Raw genomic sequence first — 25,021 nt, 5'->3', positions numbered from 1 at the left:
TTTCAACAGAAATAAAACGGCAAATAAAAGACGTCTTGATCACTGACATCTCCTGCACTCCACATAATAGTTTGACTTTAAAGTAAACCCACTAGCTTAGTGAGGGTCACATGACACGCAAAGCACCTACCACCTACAAAAAACAAAATATTAAAAAAACTCATCCAATATTCAATAAACAACACAGCAATGGACTGTCACCGCACACCTTAGCAGTGTCCAGAAATATAGTAATCGCAGACTTTAGAATTACATTATTTCTTAAAGTATTTATTTTAAAAAAAATATTAAAATATTTTTTAATTTTTAATTTTTCTTAAATATGTAAGTTTACTCTTAAATATTTTTTAAAAATATATTTATCCTAAAAATATTAAATTAATTTATTTTTTAGTTTTTTTAATAATTTTAATATATTAATATAAAAAAATATCTTAATCTTTCTAACTAAAAAACACTAAAAAAAACATCATGCACCGCCCCCTTCAACATTTCCTTTTTTTAGTATTATTATATAGGAGTACCTTATATAATGGAGTAAATGGGCCCATAGCTTTGGTTGGGCCTTTTAATTTGAAAACGATAAAGAATGGAGATTGTCGGTGGATTGATTCGTGGACTTTATTGACAGAATGCTAAGTATAAAGAAAACTAAGTCAGGTTATTATTATTCTTGTTCTTTTGCTTCAAGCACCACCAAATCTCCCATTCTCTCCTCTCCTCTTTCAAAGCTTATCTCTAGAAAGCATCAGATTTCCTTTTTCAGACAGAGAAGAGAGAAACAATACAAGCTGTACTCATCATCATCATAAAAAAAAAAAATGAACGGCAGTGATGCGTACAGTGCAACAGAGGCTCAATACGTACGGAGACACCATAAACATGAGCCTAGAGAGAACCAGTGCACTTCTGCTCTTGTTAAGCACATCAGAGCTCCTGCTCACCTTGTAAGTTTTTCTTTTTACCCTCTTTTTTTTTTAATCTTTTCATTGATTTTATATCCGTTGATTTGTTTAAAGGTGTTTTGACTGTGTTCTTCCATGTCAAATCTGTGAAATTTTGCTTGATTTCGGCTGATTTTGCCCTTCTTTTTAAGGGGATTCTCTCTGTCAGTATTTGTTTTTCTCTTTCATTTGTAATAAGCCAAATATAAAAGATAAATTCTGCACGCATAAGCGAATTCTTATCAAGAGAAATTCTGATTTGATTTTGTACATAATTGGATCAGGTATGGTCACTGGTGAGGCGATTTGATCAGCCGCAGAGGTACAAGCCATTTGTGAGCAGGTGTGTTATGAACGGAGAGCTTGGGATTGGAAGTGTTAGAGAGGTGAATGTTAAATCTGGACTTCCTGCAACTACTAGTACTGAGAGGCTTGAGCTTCTTGATGACGAGGAGCACATTCTTGGAGTCCAGATTGTTGGTGGTGATCACAGGCTCAAGGTATAAATAAATAAATTTCTTTTCTTGTTAGCCTTGTACTATAAGCTGTTGTTGTTTCTTGTTATGTTATAGATTTAAATACCTTCAACTGTGTTTCTGTGCTTATATTAAATTGACATGTGGGATCGCTATGTTATGGCATGTTAAATATTGTGGCCTGGATGGATGGAAATGTGTGATAAGCTACTGAAAAGTGGATGAGTCTCGATGTAATCACTTCTTCATCTCTGTATGTATTGATGTGTTTTTTTCGTATGTGATGAAGAGTTCTGCTGTTTTGACAAAGATTGGAATTATATTTCGAGTATTGGTCATGGACCATAACACCTAGTTCTAGGAAATGCCAATTGCACGAGATATTTTCTTCTGTTCGTGTGCTATGTTTGTTGCCATTGTATTGTGTCTCTTTTTTCTCCATATCTGCTCTTTCATTCACATGTTACTTGTGTGGCCAAAGGAACCTCTTCTGATGGGTTGGGTATGTTCTAGTTTTTTCTCCATTGATTTGCTTTGTAGGTAACTTTGTTTTAGAGCCGTGATATCACAGGTCTCTTAGAGCTGCTGTGCATCACAGAAGCACGTGGGAGCTAAAGTTTCTCCTCCTTTTGATCCCTTTACTTTAGTGTCCAAATTATTTGTGAATTTGTCTCACTCAATATGTTTGAAGGATGAGAAAATGGAACCTTTTTGGTTGAATGATGCTGAAAACTAAATAGAGAATATTTCTGGGGATTGTGGCTTTTCAAAATCAGAGGAAATATATTTTGTTACAAATAGACAACCCGCTTTTCATTTGTGATATGGAATGAACCGTTACTTAACTTTGATATATATTCGCTGACTAAGAGCATGCATGCCCACATGATGAAAAGACATTTGGAATCTGCCACTAACTATAATCTTTTGTAGTTGGATGCTTGGTTGAATATTCAGTCTCTGGGCTAAAAAAAATGATGCCTTTCGCTAAAAGCATTCCGGATTCTTCCTCCATCTGATCCCCACCCCTTGGTTTATTTTGCAGAACTACTCATCAATTATGACTGTCCACCCGGAGTTTATTGATGGGAGGCCTGGCACTTTAGTCATAGAATCATTCGTTGTAGATGTGCCTGATGGGAATACCAAGGATGAGACATGTTACTTTGTCAAGGCCCTTATAAGGTGCAATCTCAAATCTCTGGCTGATGTCTCTGAGAGGATGGCTGTGCAGGACCGGGTTGAACCTGTCAATCAATTCTGAGTAGTAAGGTCCTGGAGGTTCGATGGGAGATTGATAAGTAAAAGTTATGTCGTTTGACTGATCTAGTTTCCCGAAGCTTTGTAGAGTTTGGTTGGAGTACTTCCTCCTCGCAGAAGTTTTGAATGCAATGGTTCTGCCGTTCTCTTTGCATTATTCCTTAACATTGAAATGGGGCTTTCCCCTGTTTAGTGTTTAGGTTTATAGTCAAGTTTCCTTAAACATCCGATGAGTGGGAAAGGATCAGTTGTTCTTCAATGTTGTTTTTACTTTATGGATGGTGGTATGTAAATTGCTGCTGGTCATATCTGTAAATACACCTGTAAGACACAGTTGGCTCCTTTTGGATAGGGTTTTATGTTGTAGTTGCCGCTCGCAGTGTAGGATGTTATGATAGGGAAGAACTTGAAGTAGCAGTTAGCAGCTGTTGTTTCTTCTTTTTGCAGCATGCTTTCTTGTTTTGCTTACAGCGCAATATTGACACTACTCTCTCCCTCACATCCAGCCAGAACAATCCTTGCCGCTATTTTATGTGGAGCTTATTGTGACAGCAACTTTTGAGTGCAAGAAAGTGCTGATTTTCCTTTTTTTTTCGTGATTTATAGACTAGGATAGCTCAAGTCCGATAAGCTCAGACCGCACAAAAAGAAAGGGCTAACTGGATAGAAACCAAGGCATCTCACTTATGGAAGCAACTAGCAGTCTCAGGAAGACCTCTGACACGAATTTTGGCCTCATATGCCGTATTTTTGAAGACTTTCCATTTGAATCTTTTCAAGTGTCGTCAGGGTGGGATTGGTTAACCAAGAAGATAAAGGGCATTTCAGGTCCATCCATATATCTAAGCAAAGACAATCAATGCCCAGCTTAAGTTTTTTGAGAGGACTAAACCAACCTGCATCCTAAACTCTCCCTCGTTAAGGTTTTTATTAGGCACTTAATTTTGCTAGGCATCACAGCACTCCGTGCAACAAGTAGAAGCTAGCATTGTAATTCATTATGTAGTAAGATTTTGTAAATAACAGTTCTATATATAGAAAAAAGACCCTTACAAAAACTCAACAGTTCATATTACAAAATTTACATTTGCTTGCTCCTCCGGTCGGATTCTCTATTGGTTCTACATTCACCCGAGCTTGATGCTGTTGAAGCTAGACCCGAGTATTCCTGGACCGCTATACGTCAAACATTTGTTTCGATGTATCCCATTATTTGAGAAGGCTGTACACAGAGTAATGGGGTAGACTCTTGAACAATTAATGACCAATATTGTTACCAGTAGTCGTTGCAAGAACACTTCCCTGCCTTAAAATGGTGAAACCGAACACCATCCCTGAGGAAAATCTCTCTACTGCGAACAAGGGAAATGAGTTTTGCTGCTGTGTGACAATCAGAACAAATTCTTGTGTTCTTGATCACTCTGATTGGTGCGCTACTTGTTGTTTTGATTAGTCCATAAGTAATTGCAAGTTTCTCAGTGTGACTTAGGAGCATCTTCACCTTTTCTTCCTCGTCAATCTTCTGGTATACGCAGTTCACATCCGGCAAATATCCAAATTTCTTCAGTTCAGAGACCAACTGATACAACTCATAGTATATCTCTCCTTCATCTTGATGGGGTATTCCTCCAGCAGAGAACAGATGAGCTCTTTGATCAATTTGAATCCAGCTCCATACTTGCCTGGGCTTAATACCCCTGGTATCCATGAGATCTTTAATACGGTCAACATCCTCCCATCTTTTTGACATGGCATATAAGCTCAACATCAGAACGTAATTAGCAGAATTATATGGTTCTAACTTGAAAAGTTCCTTCGCTGCAATCTCTGCAAACTCAATGTTTCCGTGGATTCGGCAAGATCCAAGCATGGCACCCCAAACACTAGCATCTGGCTTTATTGGCATTGTTTGAATGAAGTCCCAAGCTTCATCAAGGTAGCCAGCTCTTCCAAGAAGATCTGCCATGCAAGAATAATGCTCAATGGTTGGTTTTATACCATAGTCGTTGCTCATCATATCAAAGCATTTCCATCCCTCTTCAACTAAACCAGAGTTCTTGCAACCAGAGAGGAGGGCTGTGAAGGTTATAGCATCTGGCAAGATACCAGCTCTTTGCATTCCATCAAGGAGTGCAATCACCTCTCTTCCACAGCCATTAATGGCAAATCCCATAATCATGCAATTCCAAGATGCTAACGTCTTCTCTGCACTCCTGAAAACTTTATGAGCACTTTCTAAATCGCCTGACTTACTGTACGTGTCAATGAGTGCTGTAGCTACATATAAATCTTCAATGAAGCCTTTTCTAATAATTAGGCAGTGAATTTCTTTACCCTTCTGTAACAAGGATAGACCCCCACAAGTCCTAAGTAAGCTGGATATAGTGGCAGAGTTTGGCTTAATACCTTCTTCTTGCATTTGGACAAAAGCCTCAATAGATTCCGAGTAGTTACCATTCTGTGAACAGCCTGATATGAGAGCAGTCCATGAAACCACATTTGGTGTCAATCCCGAAATTTTGATATCATGAATCAAAGCTAAAGCTTCCTTAGTGTGGCCACGCATTGAATACCCGGCAACCAGGCTGTTCCATGTAATTAGATCTGGTTTAATTCCTTCCTCTTTCATGCGATTCAACAATCTTTTTGCATTGTCAAAATGTCCCTTGAACGAATACCCTGATATTAATGAATTCCAAGCAACAATATTCTTGTTTTTCATATTATCAAAAATCGCTTGAGCACTGGTGAGGCAGTCGTTCTTCACATACATGTCTAACAATGAAGTTCCCACGTATGCATCATAGTCAAGCCCATTTCTTATCACATAAGCATGTATTTCTTTCCCGAAATTCAGGAGCCCCGGTTCAATGACAGCTTGAAGAACGCTAGTGATGGAGCGAGGATTTGGCCTAAAACCCGCAGCTTGCATCCTTCGCAAAATTATGAGGACTTCTTTATATGAACTAACAATAGCATTGCCTGACAATATGCTATTCCAGGTTATTATGTCTGGTTTTGTGCCTGACCTTTCCATTTTACAGAAAAGATTCCAAGCATCGTTCAAGTAACCAAGTGTAGTATAACTTGAGATAATTGAATTCCATGAGGACAAACTATGATCTTTCATTGAATCAAAAACCCTGCTAGCTAGTTTGATTTTGCCATTCCTAGAGTACATGATAATCAAAGAATTGCATATCGACAAATTTGATTCCATAGCAAGCTTTAACACATACCCGTGAATCTGCCTCCCTTCATTGAGGGCCCCCTTCTTGCTACAAGCTTGCAGAATCTTCAAAACTGTAGTAGCATTAACTTTACTAGTCAAGAACTGCATCTCTCTAAACAATTCTAGAGCCTTAACAAATCTCTCATTCTTCAAGTTGACCAAGATTGCCTCGTTCCACAAGAGATCATCTAAATTGGGGGGTTCATGAAACACTTGATTAGCACTTTCCACACACCAGCACCTCCCATAAAAATTCATTAGTGCACACTTCACATACACATCTAATTCAAAACCCCTCTTGATCAAACTAGCATGTACTTCCAAACCAAGCCATAAATTCATCACACTAGCGCAAATCTTCAAAACCACACTAATCACTCTACTATCAAACACCACTCCTTCACAATGCAATTCTTTAAAGACCTCGAGAACTTCACTTGGATCACCACCAAAGCTCTTGAACTCCTCCAAGAAATTATTCCACATAACATAGTTCCGCGCCAAACCCACAAAAAAAACCACTGCCGCTGACTTGCAATCGCCAAGTTCTAAATAAAAAGTGATCAAATGCTTCGCCATAGAATCTGAATTCCATTTGTTACCCTTTTTTATCATCTGGGCATGCATTGCTTTAACAGAGTCCAAAGTCTTGCTATCAGCAGTGAAGCCATTTAAAGAGCCAAGATTCGGTACATGTGTAGGCCTAAGTGTAGTTTCAAGGGACGAGGTTGTTGTGAGAGCAACAGAAAGAGATGGTGGTGAATGGGTTCTAATTGGTTTTGGCTTGTGGTTTTGCAGTAGAGGCGGGCTATGGTGAAATGGAGCCAGTTTGTCCATGGTGAATGGAGTCGGTGTGTGGAGAACTGGCATTCGACGTGTCTCCTTTTTATTTTTTGCACAATACAATAAAATGTTTGGATCCTAGATTTCTTGGATAAGGTCTATCTTCTTGCAAATCGGGTCCCGTGGAGCAGTCAAAACGCACCGGTTTAACCCCCTTTGTTTTTCAGTGCGCGACAGGCGCGCCCTTTCCAATGGTTTTCTTACCTTCCCTTGCATCAGGACTTCAGGGCAAATTTAAAGGATTATATGGGTTCAAAATTGTTGCACTCTTGTAACCAATTTAATATCTAATTTGAATTTAGTTGAAAATTTATTATAATTTTTATATTTTAAATACAATATAAATTGACATAATTAAATTTAATTATATTATCAAAAATATACATGAAAATAAATAATTAACAATCTTAACTATTTCATTCTTAAAATATTTTTTATTAAAAAAATCTTGGTTATAAAAACCCTTATATTTACTATTTTTAACTATTATCCTCTTAATATTTTTATCAATTTTATGCTAATTTTCTAGTATAGTTCTAGCATCCGTTTTAGTTAATTTCAGCGGCCAAGATTGGGACATCCCTTTTAAAGAAGGGAAGCTGTTTCCTTTCATTATGGAGAAAAGAAAAGGCCTTCTTCAACTCCAGATCCCGCAATTAGTGTTAATTTTAATCATCATTCACAAGTCATCTAGTATATTAGTGGGATCAAATATGCTTGGAAAAAAAGAATTGGCAATTACAATCTGCCTCTCAAGCAATCAGATATATTTTTTTCATCTCTACCCAAAGAAGATTGGGTTAAATTAAACATTGATGGTGCTAACAAGGGCAACTCAGGACTTATCGGAGCGGGTGGTGGATTTAAGATTGCATGGGGCGTTTTACGGTGGCTTCACAATAAGAGTGGGTGTTGCAGTGCCATCCAAGCTAAGTTGTGGGTATTCAATATAGGGCTAGAAACCATTTAGGTGGTGACCAAGTGGTAAAGATTTGGGACTAAGAGGTTTGCTCTCTTTGTGGTCTCAGGTTCAAGTCCTTGGTTGCTCATATAATGGCCACTGGAGGCTTATATGGTCGTTAACTTCAGGGCTCGTGGGATTAGTCGTGGTGCGCGCAAGCTGGCCCGGACACCCATGTTAATCTAAAAAAAAAATATAGGGCTAGAGATAGCTCGGAATAGGTCGGGTTGTATTAAACATTGATAGTGTTACAAAAGATGGCGAGACGATGGGGGGTTGGAAAAAAGAAAAAAAAAAAGATGGTGGAGGTTTTTTCTTTTTAATAAATAAAGTTTGTTGTGTTGCTCATAGTACTTTTGAGATATTGTTTTTAATTTTAATTTCAAATGGAATTATAATAGCAAATAAGTTTATTATTATTATTTTTAGCAATCAAGTTTTATTTAGAATTCAAATCAAAATCCCTTAAAAGAACTTAGTTACTTGATGAGGTGTGTTTATATCCCCATCATGGCAGTTCCACCATAAAATATTATTTTACATGACTTTCAATAAATTTTACTACTTAAAAGACACTTTAAAATAAAAAAAATATTTTTGATGTTATATAAGTTATATAGTATTAAGAACACCTTTTTTATTTATATAGCATCAAAGACATCTCTCTTATTAAAAAGTATTTTTTAAAAGACAAAACTCATTAGAAGTCACGTGGAACAATACCTCATGGTGAGTTTATCATGTTATGAATATAGACACATCTCATCAGTTAGCATCGTCTAGGAAAATGATTCATGTGCTTTATCTAAGCTCCTTATCTAGGAGTTCTAATAAAGTCATTATCTCACATCAATTAAGAAACAAAAGTTTTAATTACTTATATGATACTAAAGATATCTTTTTTTATTTTAAAACATCTTTTAAAGAATAAAATCTACTGAAACCATATGAGACAATATCTTATAATAATTTTAAATATAACTTATGATTATTGAGATAAAATAATTTTTTTAAAACAATGATTGTTGTTCAAAAAAGCATTAATTAATTTTTTAAATCTAAAATTATCATCTTGATAAATTATTATTGTTATTTCCTTTCATTGTAGGTATACCGGGAAAATGGTATCGCCAAAAAAAAGGAGAGAAACCCACATGGTAATTAATGTGGCCTCTAAAGTTCAATTTAGACTTGCATTTCCGGGCTAGTTGTAAGTTTAACATGTAGTCTAAGCTCCCAATTTCCCAAGTGTCAAAATCTGAAGGAACTCGAATAACCTACTTGGTCTTCTTAATTAACATCAGGGTTTTCCAAAAACCCTGTTCTCTGCAATGAAACAGATGTGTCCCCAGGTTACCCAGGAATTTTCCTTCGGTCCCATGATAGTAAGTTTCGACCATAGAGCGATGTACTCTTCTCTTGTCCCTGCCTTAAACTTGAGGTCGCTAACTCACTTGTTCAGGAGCACAGAGAAAATCATGCCTGGTAATCAAGCAGGCAGCTTTGATACATAGGAAAAGGCAAATTTATTTAGAATGCAGTCTGATGTCTTTTAACATTCAAATTAGTTCTTGATTAATCTCTAAATCAAAGGGAAAACCCCCATTGGATTTACTTCAAAGAACTCAATCAGCGCATGGTTTCTGATTTTTGTATTACTTCCATTTGCAGGAACCACTACTAAATTTCCTTTTTTGTGCCGAATCCACAAGCATTGAGATGGATTAAACAAGAACCCATTTTAATCTGACTTTGTACACAATAATTTCAGTTTAAAACTATCAATTGCAAATAATGCATGTAGTACAGAAATTAGACCGAACAAGCACATTGTTCGCAATAAGCAGATGCCAGGGAGTCAATTAAGAATTCGAAGTAAATTCAAATAAACACTAGATTTCTAAATAACTTACATTCCAGTTACCTAAAAACAAAAACCCCTGGGCAGATAAACCTAAAAAAACTGGAGAGAGACAGAGAGTAGATAAAAAAGTTGGAAGGAGAGAAACATGGACCAGAGCTACAAAGATAACGCCACCAAAAGAACCCTGAAATATATACTAGGCCCTCTCTCCTCTAATCCTCCTAGCAAGCTGAATATCCTTTGGCATAATGGTGACTCTCTTAGCATGAATAGCACACAGATTGGTATCCTCAAACAATCCCACAAGGTACGCCTCTGCTGCTTCTTGAAGAGCAGCCACTGCGCTGCTTTGGAACCTCAAATCTGTCTTGAAATCTTGTGCTATTTCTCTCACCAGCCTTTGAAACGGCAATTTCCTTATCAGCAACTCTGTGCTCTTCTGGTACTTTCTGATTTCCCTCAGTGCCACCGTTCCTGGCCGAAATCGGTGGGGCTTCTTCACTCCTCCGGTTGCCGGTGCAGATTTCCGGGCTGCCTTTGTGGCCAGTTGCTTACGTGGCGCCTTGCCTCCTGTGGACTTCCTTGCTGTTTGCTTCGTGCGTGCCATTGAAACGACTGAATTTGGGGAAATGGGTTTACGGGGATTTTGTTATTGTTTCTCGCGAAAAATGAAAGGAGATACTTTGGGTTGAGAAGCGAGGGCTCAGGGGAGGTATTTATCATGTAAAAGAGAGGAAAGTAGAAAAGTTTTTGGGTAGGATGGGTGAATTGTGAACGTAGATTTGATGTATTATCAATGGCTGTCATTTCTTAGAGAAGGTGTGGTGCGGATCACGATCCGCGTGCATCGTCAACTAACCAAATATAATTTCATAATTTGTTGTTTAAGCGGGAATTTGAAAATTTTTGGACTGTGATACGTCGACCCGCAGGGAATCCACAAAAGCACGTGTTCAGCAGGCCGGAAATTAACAATTTTTTAAATAAATAAAAAACTAAAAGAGATATATGAAATGTTGTTAAAAATACTTTTTAAACATTACATAAAAAATACAATATAAATTTTAATGGTAGAATGGTAAGTAATTTTTTTAATTAATTATATATTTATAATTATAGTCAATAAATTAAATTATAATAAAATCTTTATAATTAATAGTGTGAATTAATAAATTAATGACATGAAAAATTAAAAAATCTCAAAATAAAATTTTTTAATATAAAAAAATCACTAAAAGGTAGGAAGCACGTGTAAATCTAGTAACAATCTATTGTTTCTATCACAGTAAATCTTGATAACCCCCTTTAAATTATAAGCTAATGAGTTTAAATTAGTAATTAATTAACATAAACTAAATAATCAAATAAACTTATAAATAATATATAATTCACTAAAAAAATTAAATTAAAAATAATTATTTAAAAATAAATAAATAAATAACATAAAATAAAATAAAAAGTTTTTATGTTAAAATTCATCAATGTAGCTTAAATCTCTAATTATTGTGTATTTTTAGGAGATTCGAGCTATGATTGTAAATATGTCGATCTCTCTCGTTTAGATAAATTATTAGACCTGCTATATATAATTAGAAAGTTTCAGATGTCTAACTTCTATTTTGATTTTAATTGAAGTAAAATTTCACTAATAGCTTTATATATGTCCATAAAAATATTATTTGATGTATCTAACAATATTATTTACTAAATTTTATCATCTAAAATATTGTGTTCCCTAACTTTACTTAACTTGAAAATTTAATATAATATATTTTCATGTGTCTAATATTTTCCTATAAAATTTCAGATTTATCTAGTAAATAATTTGAAAGATATGTTTAATTTCACAAAACTAATTAACAAATATTTTAAGATCAAATCTGGATTTGATTTAGTTCATATCATAATTTTAGTAAACTTGTAAAATATCAAACTGAGTTTATCGATTATGCACGAATTAAGTCTGACTTTACTGGTTTTAAATTTTTAATTTAATTTAACATGTTAGATGCATATTATCTTAAATTTTAACAAACTAAAATACATAATAATACACCAAAACTGGAATACTGGTGATTTGATGAGAGTCCACATGGGCAGAAACTGTCTTTTATTGAATTCTCAAAGTTTAAGTTACAGTAGGGATGCAATTGAAATAAATTAAAAGAACGAACAAGTTTTCAAAGAACCAAGTGAAACAATACGAGGCTAGGTTTCTGAATACATTCGTAGTAGCCTGAGTCTCTTGGGTGATGGGATCTGCTTCAAAGCATTTTCCTGCCTCTTGTCTCCATTTTTATCCTCTCTTTACTGAACAAGCTAGGTTAGAGAATTTGACTTTAAATGAAAGATTTGTCAGGGTAATAAGACCACAAAACTCTTATAAAAGAGCTGTGTTGTTCTTGTTTGAGCACTAAAACAATTGCACTATTTCTATAAAAAAAAAGGTCAAAAGTATTAGAATTATTTATTTCAAGACTATAATTGTAATTTTACCATGTAATTAAAAAAAAAAAAAGAATATAACTCATCAAATATGTTAAAGATAACTGTATCAGGATCACAATCAATCTCACCCTAACGCTTAGTTTATAGTTTTTTTTTTTTTCAGTAGCAAATCAGTAAATACACTATTATTTTGAATAGAAAAATGAGCCCCGAGGTTTTTTTTTTTTTAATAGAGAGAGAGAGAACCCGATTGCACGAGGGGCACCTTTGACGAGCAGTCATTCCATGGAGAAACTGCTGCTCTCTGCCATTCCCATTGATTTTCTCTCTGGTTTACAGAGTTTTAGGTAAGAAACTCCAATGAAAGCTCAGTTAAAAATTCCAATGACAGAAAAACTAATAAGAAAGAAGAAGGAAAACATCTCGTATTTGACAGTCGTATATCGTCGACTTTACTGAATAAAAGCTGCAGGAACATTTTAGTGGGCTAGAGCCAGAGAAAGCAAAAGCGCATTTTGTAAGATCACATGTCCAATTCCCCCTCTTCTTTCTTATTTGAACAACAAAAGTATGATTTAAATGGAAGTCTGTAAGCTTGAACCAGCAAACAGCAGTGATCAGATCAGCCTAAAAAAACTTGAAGGTGAATTTACATGGAGGAATTTTTGCAAAAAACCGCATGACTTAGAAATCACTCCCAGGCCAGGTCATTCAGAATTTCTTTCTGCAAAAAAAAACTTCACGGAACAAATTAAAAATTAAACTGCAAGAAATAACCATACATGATTTCTAGAATTTAGCATAAACCCTCAATAATCGTCTGACGATGATCAAACAGAAGTCAAACTCCATGATTGAATACATAATAACATTTCTTGCACGTTTATTTCATATCATGAGAAGCACAGATAATAAAAATTCTACCCATCCCATGCAAGGATTGTTACCAGGAAAGAAATTGTAGTTGATATTCCTCGTCTGCCAAAATCATGACAACTTTTGATCACTCTCCCCCAAAGGCCTCAAGCCTGCAGCCGTAACACAGTTACATGTACGTAGCTGGTTATTGCGTTGGAAGCCTTGAGGGAGAGTGAACAATGATTGCCACCCTGAGACCATGCACAGAGAGCCTTGAGCAACACATGGCCTGTTTATACCCCCCACAAGAGCCTCTAGCCTGCCTCCTACTTGGTGGTCTAAGTTTCGTCGTAGAAAACAAAATCATCATTACCAATCGGGCCGGCAAAGGAAGCCTGGAGGGGGAGCGAACAGCCAGTACTGCCTTGAAGATCCATGCATAGAGAGAACCTATACTTTCTAGCTCTCCCGATTCAATCAAGGAGCAGCAGACCAGCTTTATATAGACTAGGAAAGCCTTACTTGATAAGCTCTCCTTCCAAAACCCACTAAATTATTCTCCGTTTTAATTTACATTTCCTATATATATATATATATATTGTTAGATGTTTGGATTGAGACTTCTTTGTTAGAATCCTATTATTATTGGTGACGATCGGAACCACGAAAAAGACTTTGCTACCAAGAATTCATTTATAAAAATCTTACTAAACCATTAATAGATTTGTGCGTTTTAAAACTTGAAAATCTTGTATTTAATTTGAGTTTTAAAATGATTTTTTTTTTTGGAATGTTGTTTGCTAGGTTAAAAGAATCGTTTGGTGGTTAAAATCTTGAATTTTCAGTGATAAATAGTGACAAGGGGATCTTGTTTTTAATACCAAATAATTCGTGCACTCAAATAAAATAAAATAAAAAACTACAAGAATATAAATCAAAACAAAAAAAAATTCAGGAATTTTCTGTACCTTTCAGCCCTTATCAGAAGCTGAGCCTGTGACCTTCTCACGCGTCAGAACAAATTTGTGTGTGAGAGAAAAATTCGTGGCGACTCTCCCATGTGACACGTGACATTAGTGGCCCCCAAGAACAAACAATAAAGCAGCTTTATTGGTGTTTAAAATAATTTTTTATTTTAAAATATATTAAAATAATTTTTATTTTTGTTATTAATATATTATAGCAATGAAAGTATAAAACACTAAAAAATATTAATTTTTAAAATCAAAAATATTTTTTAAAAATATCAAAAATAGATTTAAAATAAAAATAAATACAGTGTGAAATATCTTTATAAAAATAATATATCAAAGCTGGGATATGAAATAATTTCTATCATGATTTAATATATTATGGCTCTGTTTATTTGGAGGAAAATTATTTTTTTTTTGGAAAGTGAATTTCAGGAAAAATAAATTTCAAAAAAGTAAATTATTTTCTGATATTTGGTAGTGTTATAGAAAATGAAGCGGAAAACAATTTTCAATGTTTGATTATATTATGTAAAATAAACTAAAAAATAATTTATTAATATTTTATTTTTTTTCAAGTTTATTAAAATAATGAAGAACAAATCTCAAAAATTAAAAAGTTGAATGAGAATGAAATTGAAAAAAAATATAATTTCATAAATTATCTCAAATAAAATAAATAATAATCAAAATAATATAGATCAAATCTAAAAAAAAATAAAGGATGAAGAAATTTAAATAATAATAATTAAAATTTTATAAATTATTTCAAATAAAATAAGTAACAGTAAAAAAAATAAGGACCGGATTTGATAGATAAAAAAATTCAATAAAAAATAATAGGGAAAAAACAAATAACAATTATAAAAATAAGGACCAAAGTTAATATAAAAATTAAATTTTAAGAAATGAAATTAAAAAATAAATATTCAAAACAAAATATATATAGCAATAAAAAGTTTGAGGACCAAATTTGATATAATCAATAAATAATATAATATTTTTAAATTTTTTATAATTTTCAGAAAGTGTTTTCCGCCTAAATGTTTTAGGAAAACACTTTTCTAGAAACCAAGCTAAATTTTTCTTTAACTGGAAAGTGTTTTTCATTGATCTATTTTTTTAATGGTAAACAAATACAAAAAAATTTAATAAGTGATTTCTCAAAAAATAAATTCCAAAAAACAAACGTAGCTTATATTTAATTTGTTTTATTAATATATTGGAGAGTATGGTAATAGTTTTTTTTGAAAATATTTTTTGCTAATAAATACATTACAATAATATATATTTTATTTTTTAAAATTTATTTTTATATCAATATATTAAAATAATTTAAAAATATTAATTTAAATAAAAATAAAAATTAAATTTAAAAAAAAACATGCAAAAACAAAGTCTATCTTTGTTCTCCAGTAGTAATGCCCTCGACTATACCAATTCGGGAGAAGCTGTTTAGTGTAAACTTTCCAAAGAACATGAAAAATTCCCCTCCTTCTAGAGTTAGAAGTTTGTGATTTTTAATTAAAAATATATTAAAATAATATTTTTATTTTATTTTTAACGTTACCGTATTAAAATTATAAAAAAAATATAATAAAAAAAATTAAAAAATAAAAGCTAACGAGATAACAAATAGTTAACAAAGCTGAATGATACTATAATTATTTTTTGCAAATGCTACATTAGCATATTTGTTTGTTTTGGTATTTTAAAAATAATTTTGAAAAAATTTAAAATTTATTTATTTATTTTAAATTAATATATTTCTAGTATTTTTAAATTATTTTCATATGTTTATATTAAAAATAATTTTTTTAAAATAAAAAATATTATTAAAATATATTTTAATATAAAAAATCATTTAAAAAATAACTATAATCACACAACCAAATAAACTAGCATCTAACCTTACAACTTCAAAGTAACCAGAAAGATGAGAAAAGAAAAGGATAGAAGTGGGTGATTTGGGAATAAAGACTGTTTATGCTTAAGCTTATTAAATGCGGCCACTAACCCCATTTTCTATCTTCTATCGCCGTTATAACCTTTACCTATGTGGCCATAGGAACCTATTCTAGCCATGTTGTAGAACAAAGTGATGTGCTTTCGACAAAGCATGATAGTGATGCTCAGAATATAATTGATAAAATGATGCTGAAGATTCTTTTTAGTTGATTTATCACATTGATTTAGCTACACACATATATCATATTGGAATTCTCGATTTTTATAAAACGCAAGGTCACTGATAAACAAAAGCACAAAAGCGACGTGAAGAGTTCTGCATATGAAAATGACGCAGAATTTGAGATGTCTACGAGAGCGTATGAATCCAGACATTCTACTGTTCACATATGGCATACCCCAGCCTGGATAATTTCAGCTCATCTTTACACAAGGTTAAGCTTGAAAGTTGAAAATCTACGTCAAAAAGGCAGTTAAATGGATGGAATTATTGCGATTCAACTAGGAAAAAAATAGTTTGGTAGCTTTCACTGTGAACACTTGTAGCATCCACTGCTTATCTGCTGCCCTTGCTCTAAAACAGGGAGTCCGGGCCTCCAGCGATGCCCAAGCACTGGCAAACGAGTTTGATGATGGTTCTGCATAGAGTGGATGAACAGAGTTTGAAATCAAGATTATCCACGATGAATCAATAAATTAGTTTGTGAATCTGAATTGAAGGCATCGTCAAGCCCTAGAATCAATATCCGAGGTGGTGGACTCAATTTGCAAACAGCATGCAGTTGCAGCTGGCAGGTTAATTTAACAATAAAAGCATGGTTGCCGTACGTATAGAGCACGAATATAATAGCTGATTACTAAATCACCGAACGAAAACGAATAATACTCGAAGAGATGAAAGTTAGAGGCCATCAACCTATCTGATCCTGGTTTTGGTCAGCAACGTATGTTTCTATATTTGAGAACCACTGTCATAGATTTCAACTATCAAGATTCATCATTTGAGGGCTGCTCCAAGATTCATGAGATGACCAGCTTAAAGATTTAAATAGACAAAGACTTTATGTCTATGAATTTGAATAAAATCATCAGGTCAATTATATTAACAGAATGCATAAATAATACGTAGTGAAAACAGGATGCGGGGATCTATTATCCGTGCAAAATAGTTTTCTTTTAAATTGATGGTTTCAAAGCCATCTCTAAAGTTTGAAGAGAAGAAAACACATGCCATTGCTACATGTCTCCTTTTGCAAGGTGCTTCCTGAGCCTTCAAACTGGAGAACAAGGTTCAGGCCCCATAATTTTGCATAACCTTGTGAAATCTATGTTCTTCATCCATAAAACTCACTTTCTGTAGCAATGCTATAACGATAGCCCCTAGGAGCAGTATCTCTACGCCAGGGCATGGATATTGATGCATCAAGCAGATTTGCATCTAATTTACCAACGATCTCTTGGTTGGCCATCAGGAAAAACTGGAGTGAGCACCTTCTCTTTGTTATTTGTTGCGGTATCTGGCTGGCTGGTTGATCTGCTCAAATGAATTTTCACAGTTCCATCACCATCACCATCATCATCAAAATCTGGGGGCGTATCATCTTCATCATTCCAATCATCTTCATAATCATCATCAAGTTCATCACCACTCGCGTAACTATCAACATCAGACCAATCTTCAGCCTCCTCATCACTTCCATCTTCTTGCCCAGAAGTTCCATCTTCTCCACCTGCTGCTTCTGTCTTTGGAGCACCTCTCCTCGGGAATCTAGGAACCATAACAAGAGAACGAAGCTTCTCTTTGATGTTCAACAGCCGGTCCTTCTCCACCAAATGAGAATCAGAATATGCTTCCCTGAGGAAAATCGAATCTCTTTCCCCTTTCAAAGACACGTAAAACAAATCAGGATGTCTTATTAGCATCCCCCTCAGCTGCTGAGAGAATCTAAACTCCTCACGAAAATGAGTAAGGTGATCAACAAGGGTCCTCTTCTCGACAGTGAGACTCAAAATCTCATGAACAACCCCACAAGCATGCTTTTCCTTCTCCTTGGAACCCGATCTCAAATGGGTAAAGTCTGAATAAGGAGATATATAAGGTATGTCTCGAAACTGGCAAATCCTTCTCATTTCACTTTTGGAAAGTTGGAGACCCTTTGGCAGCTTGACTCTGTTAAACTTTAGCGGTCTATCAATAATCAAATCTTTCTCTTGTAGCTCTTTGGCCCGATTCTCCTCTTCAGTTAATTCAGCTGCCGATACTGCAAGCTCAGGATCCCAATGAGTTAATTCTAATGCAGGACCCCTTCCAGTTGCAACAACTCTAAAGTATTGTGGATATCTATGACAAATCGTATCCCGAAATTCAAAAGGCAACCCAAAATCAGTCTTCAAATGGGCTATTTTCTCCAACAAAATCCGCTTATCCATGGACATCATCAACAATTTCCTCAACTTAAGAACCAAAAGATCCTCCATCTCATTCCTAACATTCAACTCCTCTAAATAAAGCCTTTCAGCCTCGGGCGTCAATCTGAACTGCAATGAATAAACCCCCTCTTCCACAATCTCAAATACAGCAGGGAATTTCTTCAACAAAGCAATGAATCGACGGTTTTTCGTAAGACCTAATTCTCTTCTATACTTGCCCAATTCCCTAATTGACATAATTCTATCAGGCTGGTTAGCCAAAATCTTCCTTATCTTCATAACTAATTTCAGCTTCTTGTCCCTGTCAATCACATTATCAAAAGGACGCTCCTTTCTCCACTTTACGCCAGCAGCTCTAATGGGCTCAAATGGGACATGAGTTGTTCTTAATTTACCAGTAAAAGACCCAGTTTTCTCTTCAAAAACCAAACCATTACCTAAAAACTGCGACTTTTCTAGTTGAAATGGTGATGCAGAGAGATGGGTTCTGACAGAAAATTTGGGTCTTTCGAGGAAATAAGAAGATTTTTGTGAGAGAAAAAGAGGTAAAGAAGTAGGTAGGGAAGCACTGGAAGAGGATATCATGAGCTTAAGCTCCATATTTAAGCTTAGTCAAGCTCAGACAAATAAAGCGTAAAAACGAAAGAGGTAAGTGAATAAAAGAAGAGAATTAGAGTTACCTGCGTTCATCAAAGACCAAGATATGGTCAGGCTATGGAGCGTTCGAGCTGCAGATATAAGACAGCCGAGTTTGGACTCCCTCTCCCCGGGGTTTATCTACTAAGGGCAAAAACCCTTTTCCTCTGATTGCTGTCTTGAATCAGATATTTTTTAACCCTTTTCCAGTACTTTTATGTACTTAAGCAAAAGAACAAGGACAAAAATGTCATATTGCTTTCCATTTGGGCCTAGCTACGGCCTTTTCTAGAGCCCAAATTGAAATGAAACGGCAAGTCGTTTGGAAGTTGGGTATTGGCTAGCCAGCTCCAGTGGCCACTAGGCACGAAGCACGTAGCAGGGGGCGTCGTCTCGATCAATGAAATGGCGAGGAAGCGAGGCCGCCGAGTAGCGCCGAGTTCGGATCATCATGAAACTGGAGCCAAGAAGTCCACTCCACCGGACCAATTCAGCGAGTCGGCAGCTTCTGATCGCAAGCTGATAACCATATTTACCGTCTTCTTCGTCGTAATTCCTGCAGTATCTGTACTCGTGTACCGTATCAAATACGCTCCAAATAAGGATTCGTCATATCCACAGTTTCAGGAAGACGGACTCGTTAAAACCGACGTGGATTACCAAGAAATACTCGACGTAAGCACTTTCACTTGCTCGCTCTTAATCACTGCATTGACTTGATAGCAGAAATAGTAAAATAAAGTTTTAAATTCGAAATCGTGTTGAAATGTAGGAGAATTCGAAGGTTTTGAAGAATGAATCTCACCGGCACTACACATATCCTGTGTTGGCCTACATTACTCCATGGTATATGTTTGTGTGTGTGTGTGTGTGTGTGTGTTGAGGAATTAGTTACTACAACGGTGTTCTGATTGCTTTAATAGGAATTCGAAGGGATATGAAATGGCGAAGCGGTTTACTAATAAGTTTACGAGATTATCTCCTGTTTGGTATGATCTGAAGAGGTGTGTATTTTTCGTTTTTCGTTTTTGGTATTTAGATCAAACATAAAAAGGAAGAAAGAGATGGAGGTAGAACTGACTCTCTTTTTTTTGTTACCAGTCAAGGTACTGGACTAGTTCTGGAGGGGAGACATAATGCTGATATGGGATGGATTTCAGAGCTCAGAAGGAATGGGAATGCTCTGGTAATTGCAAAGTGTTTATTTTTCATTTTCCTCTCACTGATTTTGTAATTGAGACGTGTGGATTTGCTATTTGAAGGTGTAAATGAAATGTAATCTGATTGCTGTCTGATAATTGATCCAAGTAACATTGTCCCTAATCGTGTGGAATTGGACATGAGCAATTTCGAAGGGGACTTCCACTTACAATTCTATGGCCAAACCCCGTGCTTTCCTATTCTAGATAGTATTACTTCCAAAGTTACAGCAATTTGTTATCAGTCATTGTAAATTTTTGCTTGCTTGTATTCTATGGTTAAATTTAATGTTAATCTTATGTCAACCAGCATGGATCCTTTGATATTTTGGTACGGTAAACTAGTATTTTGACTGTAGGTGTTACCTAGAGTTGTTCTGGAAGCATTTCCAAAGGAGCTGCTTAAGAAGAAGAAACTCAGAGATAAAGCTATTGACCTGATAATATCAGAGTGCAAGTAAGCCTCCATGTATTTTCATGATGCCGTGTTTAAAATAAGGCCATATTAACAGTAAAGAACTGGTCCTTGTTTTACCATCTTTTTTGTTCATATTCAGATACGTTCCTAGGATTGCTTAGTATTGTGGGAAGAAAACTAGAGTCTATTCTACTTCTTTGTCTCATGGAATGCCTTATAACCAGTGGCAATTGCATTTTATTTTGTTCACGGTTTATAATTTTCATTTCAAAACTACTCAAGTCAATGTAGCCTTTTTATTAAGCACATTCAAAAATGTTGTCAACAACTTAGTTATATGACCTGGGCATTTTTTTCCTGAAAGCCTTATCAGATGCATCCAAGGTCATGCTTAGCTCTCTCTATTAAAGAAAATTAAAAAATGCGGATGCATATTTTAAACTAACCAATGCTACATGTTGTTTAAATCTAAAATATATTTTGAAACTGTCTAAACACTGATCACTTGAATCTATATTTTGGAGAATCGCTTATGTAAATGAAATGAGTTAAGATTCCTTCAGCCATCTCTGGAATGGCCATGAAGATAGTTCATTCATACTCGTGAAAAGCTCTTAAGATCTGATTTCTTATAATTGTGAATACCAAATGTTTCAATAAATTGTGGACATTATTGTCATGTCTGTACATGGATCCTCAGGTGTTCAAAAATTTTGTAGTCTCTGACCAGCTTCAGTAAAAAAGAAAGAAGCATCCATTTGGCTTTGCTTTAGTTCAGGTTGCCTGTTGATTCTCCTTTATTTGTAGGGAAATGGAATATGACGGCATTGTGCTTGAGCCCTGGTCAAGGTGGGCAGCTTATGGTGTCTTGCATGATCCTGAAATGAGGAATAAGGTAACCATTGACTTATACGAGGCTACTTCTGGAGCTTATTTTTTTTTTAGGATCTGATTTTATCAAAACCTACTGAAATATTGTGTGGCTATATATCATACTCTGTTTTTTTTTGTCTTGTTAATAAAACAAACTGATGAATAGAAAACTGTTAAGTGTATAAAATATTGCACTATAAGTTTTCTCACTTTGATATGTGATCAAGAGGTTCTTGTAACCATTGTAACTCCAAAAATATATTATTTTTTCCTGATTTTATACCCTGTAATCCAAGTCTTCACAGTCCATTGGCCATTAGATAATTTTTTCTGATTTATACTGTGGTGTTTCAAACTTGTGAGATTCTGAGGAACGTTTCCTGGTTTGCAACTATAGGCACTGCAGTTTATAAAACAACTTGGGCATGCAATGCATTCAGTAATCTCATCAAGGAATGGGAAGCAATATTTACAATTGGTCTACGTTATCGGTCCACCATATTCAGAGAAGCTTCAACCTCATGACTTTGGTCCAGAGGATCTTCAGAGCTTAAGTGATGATGTAGATGGTTTCTCATTCATGACATATGACTTCTCAAGTCCTCATAACCCTGGTCCAAATGCACCTTTGAAGTGGATCCGTTTCACTCTGCAGATTCTCCTTGGCAACAGTGGTGCTCGGGCCCTGGCCAATAAGATATTTCTGGGCATCAATTTTTATGGGAATGATTTTGTGATTTCTGAAGGTACTTCTCTTTATTTTTCTTTCATTTATATCCCCTTCACTTTTTTTTCCTCTAATTTTTTTGTGATTCATTCTGGATATATTCTAGTTTGACTTCAATAACTTTGGACAAGATGGCAATGAGCATATAAGCATTTGGCTAGCAGCCTTGGGTTTCTTCCCCTTTTGTCTTCCCATTTCAGCGTGTGGCTTTGGACTGTAGTAAGGCCAATCAATTTTCTCCAAGACTGTTGGAGATTCCATCTCCTGGGAGAGTGAAGGATTCATATACATCTTATAAAACAACTCTTGAAGGAATGGGTCTGGACAAACTAACAATAGATTAGAGGATCTGCTGATTTTCTTAAATTTTCTAGTCAGTGCATTAAATGAGAAACTGATCTTCCTACATCGGTGGCAGCTGTTGTGTATGAAGATGTGCAAAACTATTATGCTACGTGAGGAAAATTGAAACTTAACCGGGCTTGATAACACAATAGATGTCCTTCTGCAATTCACAGGTGGCTTGATAAAGAAAATCAAAATTTGGTCAATTTGTTGCTGTTTTTCCCTGCAACACTTTGTTTCTCATAAAGTGATACTGGGACAGTCCATAAGATAATCTTTCTACGGAAATTATGTATTTCATGCAAGAAAGAAGCCTGGTGAAGGTTTTAAAAGAACTGTTACTTCGGCAACAAATTGGTATGGAGGGCATGGTGGCCTATGGTTCATCAAGGAACTCAATGGTCGAAAGTTTATAGAGTTCTAACCGTGACTTGGAATGACAATAACAGAGTTGTAGTTGAAGGGAACAACTGACTCAACACTTGAAGAAGTGAATTTAAATTTCCTTTCTCAAGCTAAACAATTATTATATGGAGCCACCCGTGGTATTTTTTGAAGCCAACCATGAAGACAAACTTGCCAATAGGAAGAATCTTCTTTGAACAAAATTTATACAGCTTCTTGTGAACAGCTTGGCATGCAGACCAATAACAATCCTTCAACTAGTGTAAACAGGAAACGTTGGCTCCATGCATGTATGTTTCCAAACCGTGTAGGGTTCACGATGTGAGTGCTCTATGTTACAGGTAGTGAGTTGAGAGAAAATTAAGTGAGCTTGTGGGTGCTTTTCTGCAATCCGTGGGCAGCATTTTGCTAGGAATTTTTACTTGTTTCTTGGTTGCATGAGGTCCACGTATTGCATTCAAGTATAATGAAAGTGTGTTTTTGTGGCTACACCCTTCTCTTTCTAAATGCTTTGTGTTGGAGATTGTTAAAGTAGTCATAAAACTGCAGGTTCTGAGGGTGGTGGAGCGATCACAGGAAAGGAATACCTCTCTTTACTGGAGAAGCACAAGCCTAAATTGCAATGGGAAAAGAACAGTGGGGAACATTTTTTTCTCTACGTTGACGATGAGCATGTCAATCATGTAGTGTTCTACCCGTCATTGATGTCAATTTCTATTCGGCTAGAAGAAGCTCGGCTGCAGGGAGTCGGTATCTCAATCTGGGAAATTGGGCAAGGTTTGGAGTACTTTTTTAATCTTTTGTAAGAGTCGACTTCTCAATACAGTGTAACATAACATTTTATTTTTAGCGTTCAGCTTGCTTCCAAAATTAGGTTTTTGGGGCAATTCCATCAACCATGATTTTTCAATGATCGTGATGTCGCGGAAATAATTACAGCTAATAATATGGTCGAGTTTCTTTTTTTAAAAAAATATTTTTCAAGCACATGGGCAAGGCTTGTGGAGCCCGGGCACCCTTAGCCCAAACATGATTAAAAACTAAAACAACTAAAACTGAGCACATTGACTGTTTCAATTTTATCAACTCTCACCATAATTTATTAAAGTTTCACTCCTCGTACTTCAATTTTTTATATTTTAGTTTTTAAATATTAAGAGATGAAAGAAAAAATCATTAAAAAAATAAAATTTAATAGGTCATATTCCAACATTTTTATGTCAATAGTTATGACTTTTAATAACATATTAAAACTTAGAGTGTCTTTGAAAGTGTAGTTGTAGTTGTATTTTAAAGTGTTTTTTATTCAAAAAAAATATGCTAATAATATTTTTTATTTTTAAAAAATTATTTTTAAAATTAACACGTCAAAATGATTCAAAAATATATTGATTCAAAGTAAAAAAAAATCAAATTTTTTCAAAAATATTTTTCAAAGCTTTCCAAACATGATACCAAATAATATCTTAGACTAAAACTTGTAATGTTTGCTTTCAGTTTGTTTTTAAGAGGTGTCTTGAGTTATAAATATAATTATTAAAATTTTATGATATTTTTCTAAAATGCTTCTAGGAAAAAAAATTGCTTGAAATTTGAAATTTGAAATCTAAAATTTAAAATTCAAATTACCATGACCATGATTTTCCAATAATCTCAATTAATTGGAATTTGTTGCTATTGGGCAACATGTCATTCAATTGTTTTAGAAAACAAACTCAAATACAAGGCATGTCATTTTCTTGAGTTTAAGAAATTAATTGTCTTTGTCTCGAATTCTAGATCTAAAAGTTTAAGGTATTGTTTGTTTTTATATTTTAAAAGTATTTTTAAATTTTTTCTTCAAATTAATATTTTTTGGTATTTTCAAATTATTTTGATACACCAATGTTAAAAATAATTTTAAAAAAATAAAAAAATATTATTTTAATATATTTTAGAGTGAAAAACACTTCAAAAGACAACTACAACCACACTCTCAAACACGCAAAAATATTATGGTTTTTATTATTTTATTTATCTATTTATTTTATATTTTATAATGAAATTCTATTTAGATTGTTTCAAAAAATTATTAAATAAAAATATATTTTATTTATTTTATATTTTATAATGAAATTCTATTTAGATTGTTTCAAAAAATTATTAAATAAAAATATATTTTAT

The 25,021-nt window shown here is 34.5% G+C and overlaps 5 protein-coding genes and 1 long non-coding RNA gene across 6 annotated transcripts; 3 read left to right on the top strand and 3 right to left on the bottom strand.

Moving 5' to 3' along the window:
* The first annotated feature begins 653 nt into the window (after window positions 1-653).
* LOC105135010 (abscisic acid receptor PYL9-like) lies at window positions 654-3,123 on the top strand. The gene is made up of 3 exons (XM_011039685.1): window positions 654-947; window positions 1,229-1,444; window positions 2,466-3,123. Exons 1-3 carry the CDS (start codon window positions 822-824, stop codon window positions 2,682-2,684), a joined length of 561 nt encoding a protein of 186 aa, XP_011037987.1. The 5' UTR covers window positions 654-821; the 3' UTR covers window positions 2,685-3,123.
* A 1-nt stretch (window position 3,124) lies between these two features.
* On the bottom strand, window positions 3,125-6,831 carry LOC105135001 (pentatricopeptide (PPR) repeat-containing protein). The gene has a single exon (XM_011039674.1). It carries the CDS (start codon window positions 6,780-6,782, stop codon window positions 3,954-3,956), a length of 2,829 nt encoding a protein of 942 aa, XP_011037976.1. The 5' UTR covers window positions 6,783-6,831; the 3' UTR covers window positions 3,125-3,953.
* A 2,715-nt stretch (window positions 6,832-9,546) lies between these two features.
* LOC105134995 (histone H3.2) lies at window positions 9,547-10,492 on the bottom strand. Its single transcript, XM_011039661.1, has one exon. The coding sequence runs from the start codon at window positions 10,185-10,187 to the stop codon at window positions 9,777-9,779; it is 411 nt and encodes a 136-aa protein (XP_011037963.1). The 5' UTR covers window positions 10,188-10,492; the 3' UTR covers window positions 9,547-9,776.
* Window positions 10,493-12,597: 2,105 nt separating this feature from the next.
* Window positions 12,598-12,925, top strand: LOC105134988 (uncharacterized). The gene is made up of 2 exons (XR_844108.1): window positions 12,598-12,681; window positions 12,713-12,925. It is a non-coding gene; the product is annotated as an uncharacterized LOC105134988 (long non-coding RNA).
* A 4,022-nt stretch (window positions 12,926-16,947) lies between these two features.
* On the bottom strand, window positions 16,948-18,942 carry WTF1 (Ubiquitin carboxyl-terminal hydrolase family protein). The gene has a single exon (XM_011039638.1). It carries the CDS (start codon window positions 18,853-18,855, stop codon window positions 17,269-17,271), a length of 1,587 nt encoding a protein of 528 aa, XP_011037940.1. The 5' UTR covers window positions 18,856-18,942; the 3' UTR covers window positions 16,948-17,268.
* Window positions 18,943-19,217: 275 nt separating this feature from the next.
* LOC105134962 (Glycosyl hydrolase superfamily protein) lies at window positions 19,218-23,832 on the top strand. Its single transcript, XM_011039600.1, has 8 exons — window positions 19,218-19,566; window positions 19,664-19,737; window positions 19,815-19,895; window positions 19,993-20,077; window positions 20,450-20,547; window positions 21,316-21,403; window positions 21,779-22,127; window positions 23,408-23,832. The coding sequence occupies exons 1-8, from the start codon at window positions 19,297-19,299 to the stop codon at window positions 23,662-23,664; spliced, it is 1,302 nt and encodes a 433-aa protein (XP_011037902.1). The 5' UTR covers window positions 19,218-19,296; the 3' UTR covers window positions 23,665-23,832.
* Window positions 23,833-25,021: the final 1,189 nt, after the last annotated feature.

This window comes from Populus euphratica, unplaced genomic scaffold (assembly GCF_000495115.2).
Source record: "Populus euphratica unplaced genomic scaffold, PopEup_1.0 scaffold2.1, whole genome shotgun sequence".
Classification (NCBI taxonomy): Eukaryota; Viridiplantae; Streptophyta; class Magnoliopsida; order Malpighiales; family Salicaceae; genus Populus; species Populus euphratica.
This window is presented reverse-complemented; position numbering and strand designations above follow the sequence as displayed.

Bases quoted from the DNA above. Each gene is read 5' to 3' on its own strand.
- LOC105135010 (XM_011039685.1), top strand. From the start codon at position 822: ATGAACGGCAGTGATGCGTACAGTGCAACAGAGGCTCAATACGTACGG. The intron at 948-1,228 runs GTAAGTTTTTCT...TAATTGGATCAG, and splicing joins TCAGAGCTCCTGCTCACCTT to GTATGGTCACTGGTGAGGCG. The intron at 1,445-2,465 runs GTATAAATAAAT...TTTATTTTGCAG, and splicing joins GTGGTGATCACAGGCTCAAG to AACTACTCATCAATTATGAC.
- LOC105135001 (XM_011039674.1), bottom strand. From the start codon at position 6,782: ATGCCAGTTCTCCACACACCGACTCCATTCACCATGGACAAACTGGCT.
- LOC105134995 (XM_011039661.1), bottom strand. From the start codon at position 10,187: ATGGCACGCACGAAGCAAACAGCAAGGAAGTCCACAGGAGGCAAGGCG.
- WTF1 (XM_011039638.1), bottom strand. From the start codon at position 18,855: ATGGAGCTTAAGCTCATGATATCCTCTTCCAGTGCTTCCCTACCTACT.
- LOC105134962 (XM_011039600.1), top strand. From the start codon at position 19,297: ATGGCGAGGAAGCGAGGCCGCCGAGTAGCGCCGAGTTCGGATCATCAT. The intron at 19,567-19,663 runs GTAAGCACTTTC...GTTGAAATGTAG, and splicing joins ATTACCAAGAAATACTCGAC to GAGAATTCGAAGGTTTTGAA. The intron at 22,128-23,407 runs GTACTTCTCTTT...ATAAAACTGCAG, and splicing joins TGATTTTGTGATTTCTGAAG to GTTCTGAGGGTGGTGGAGCG.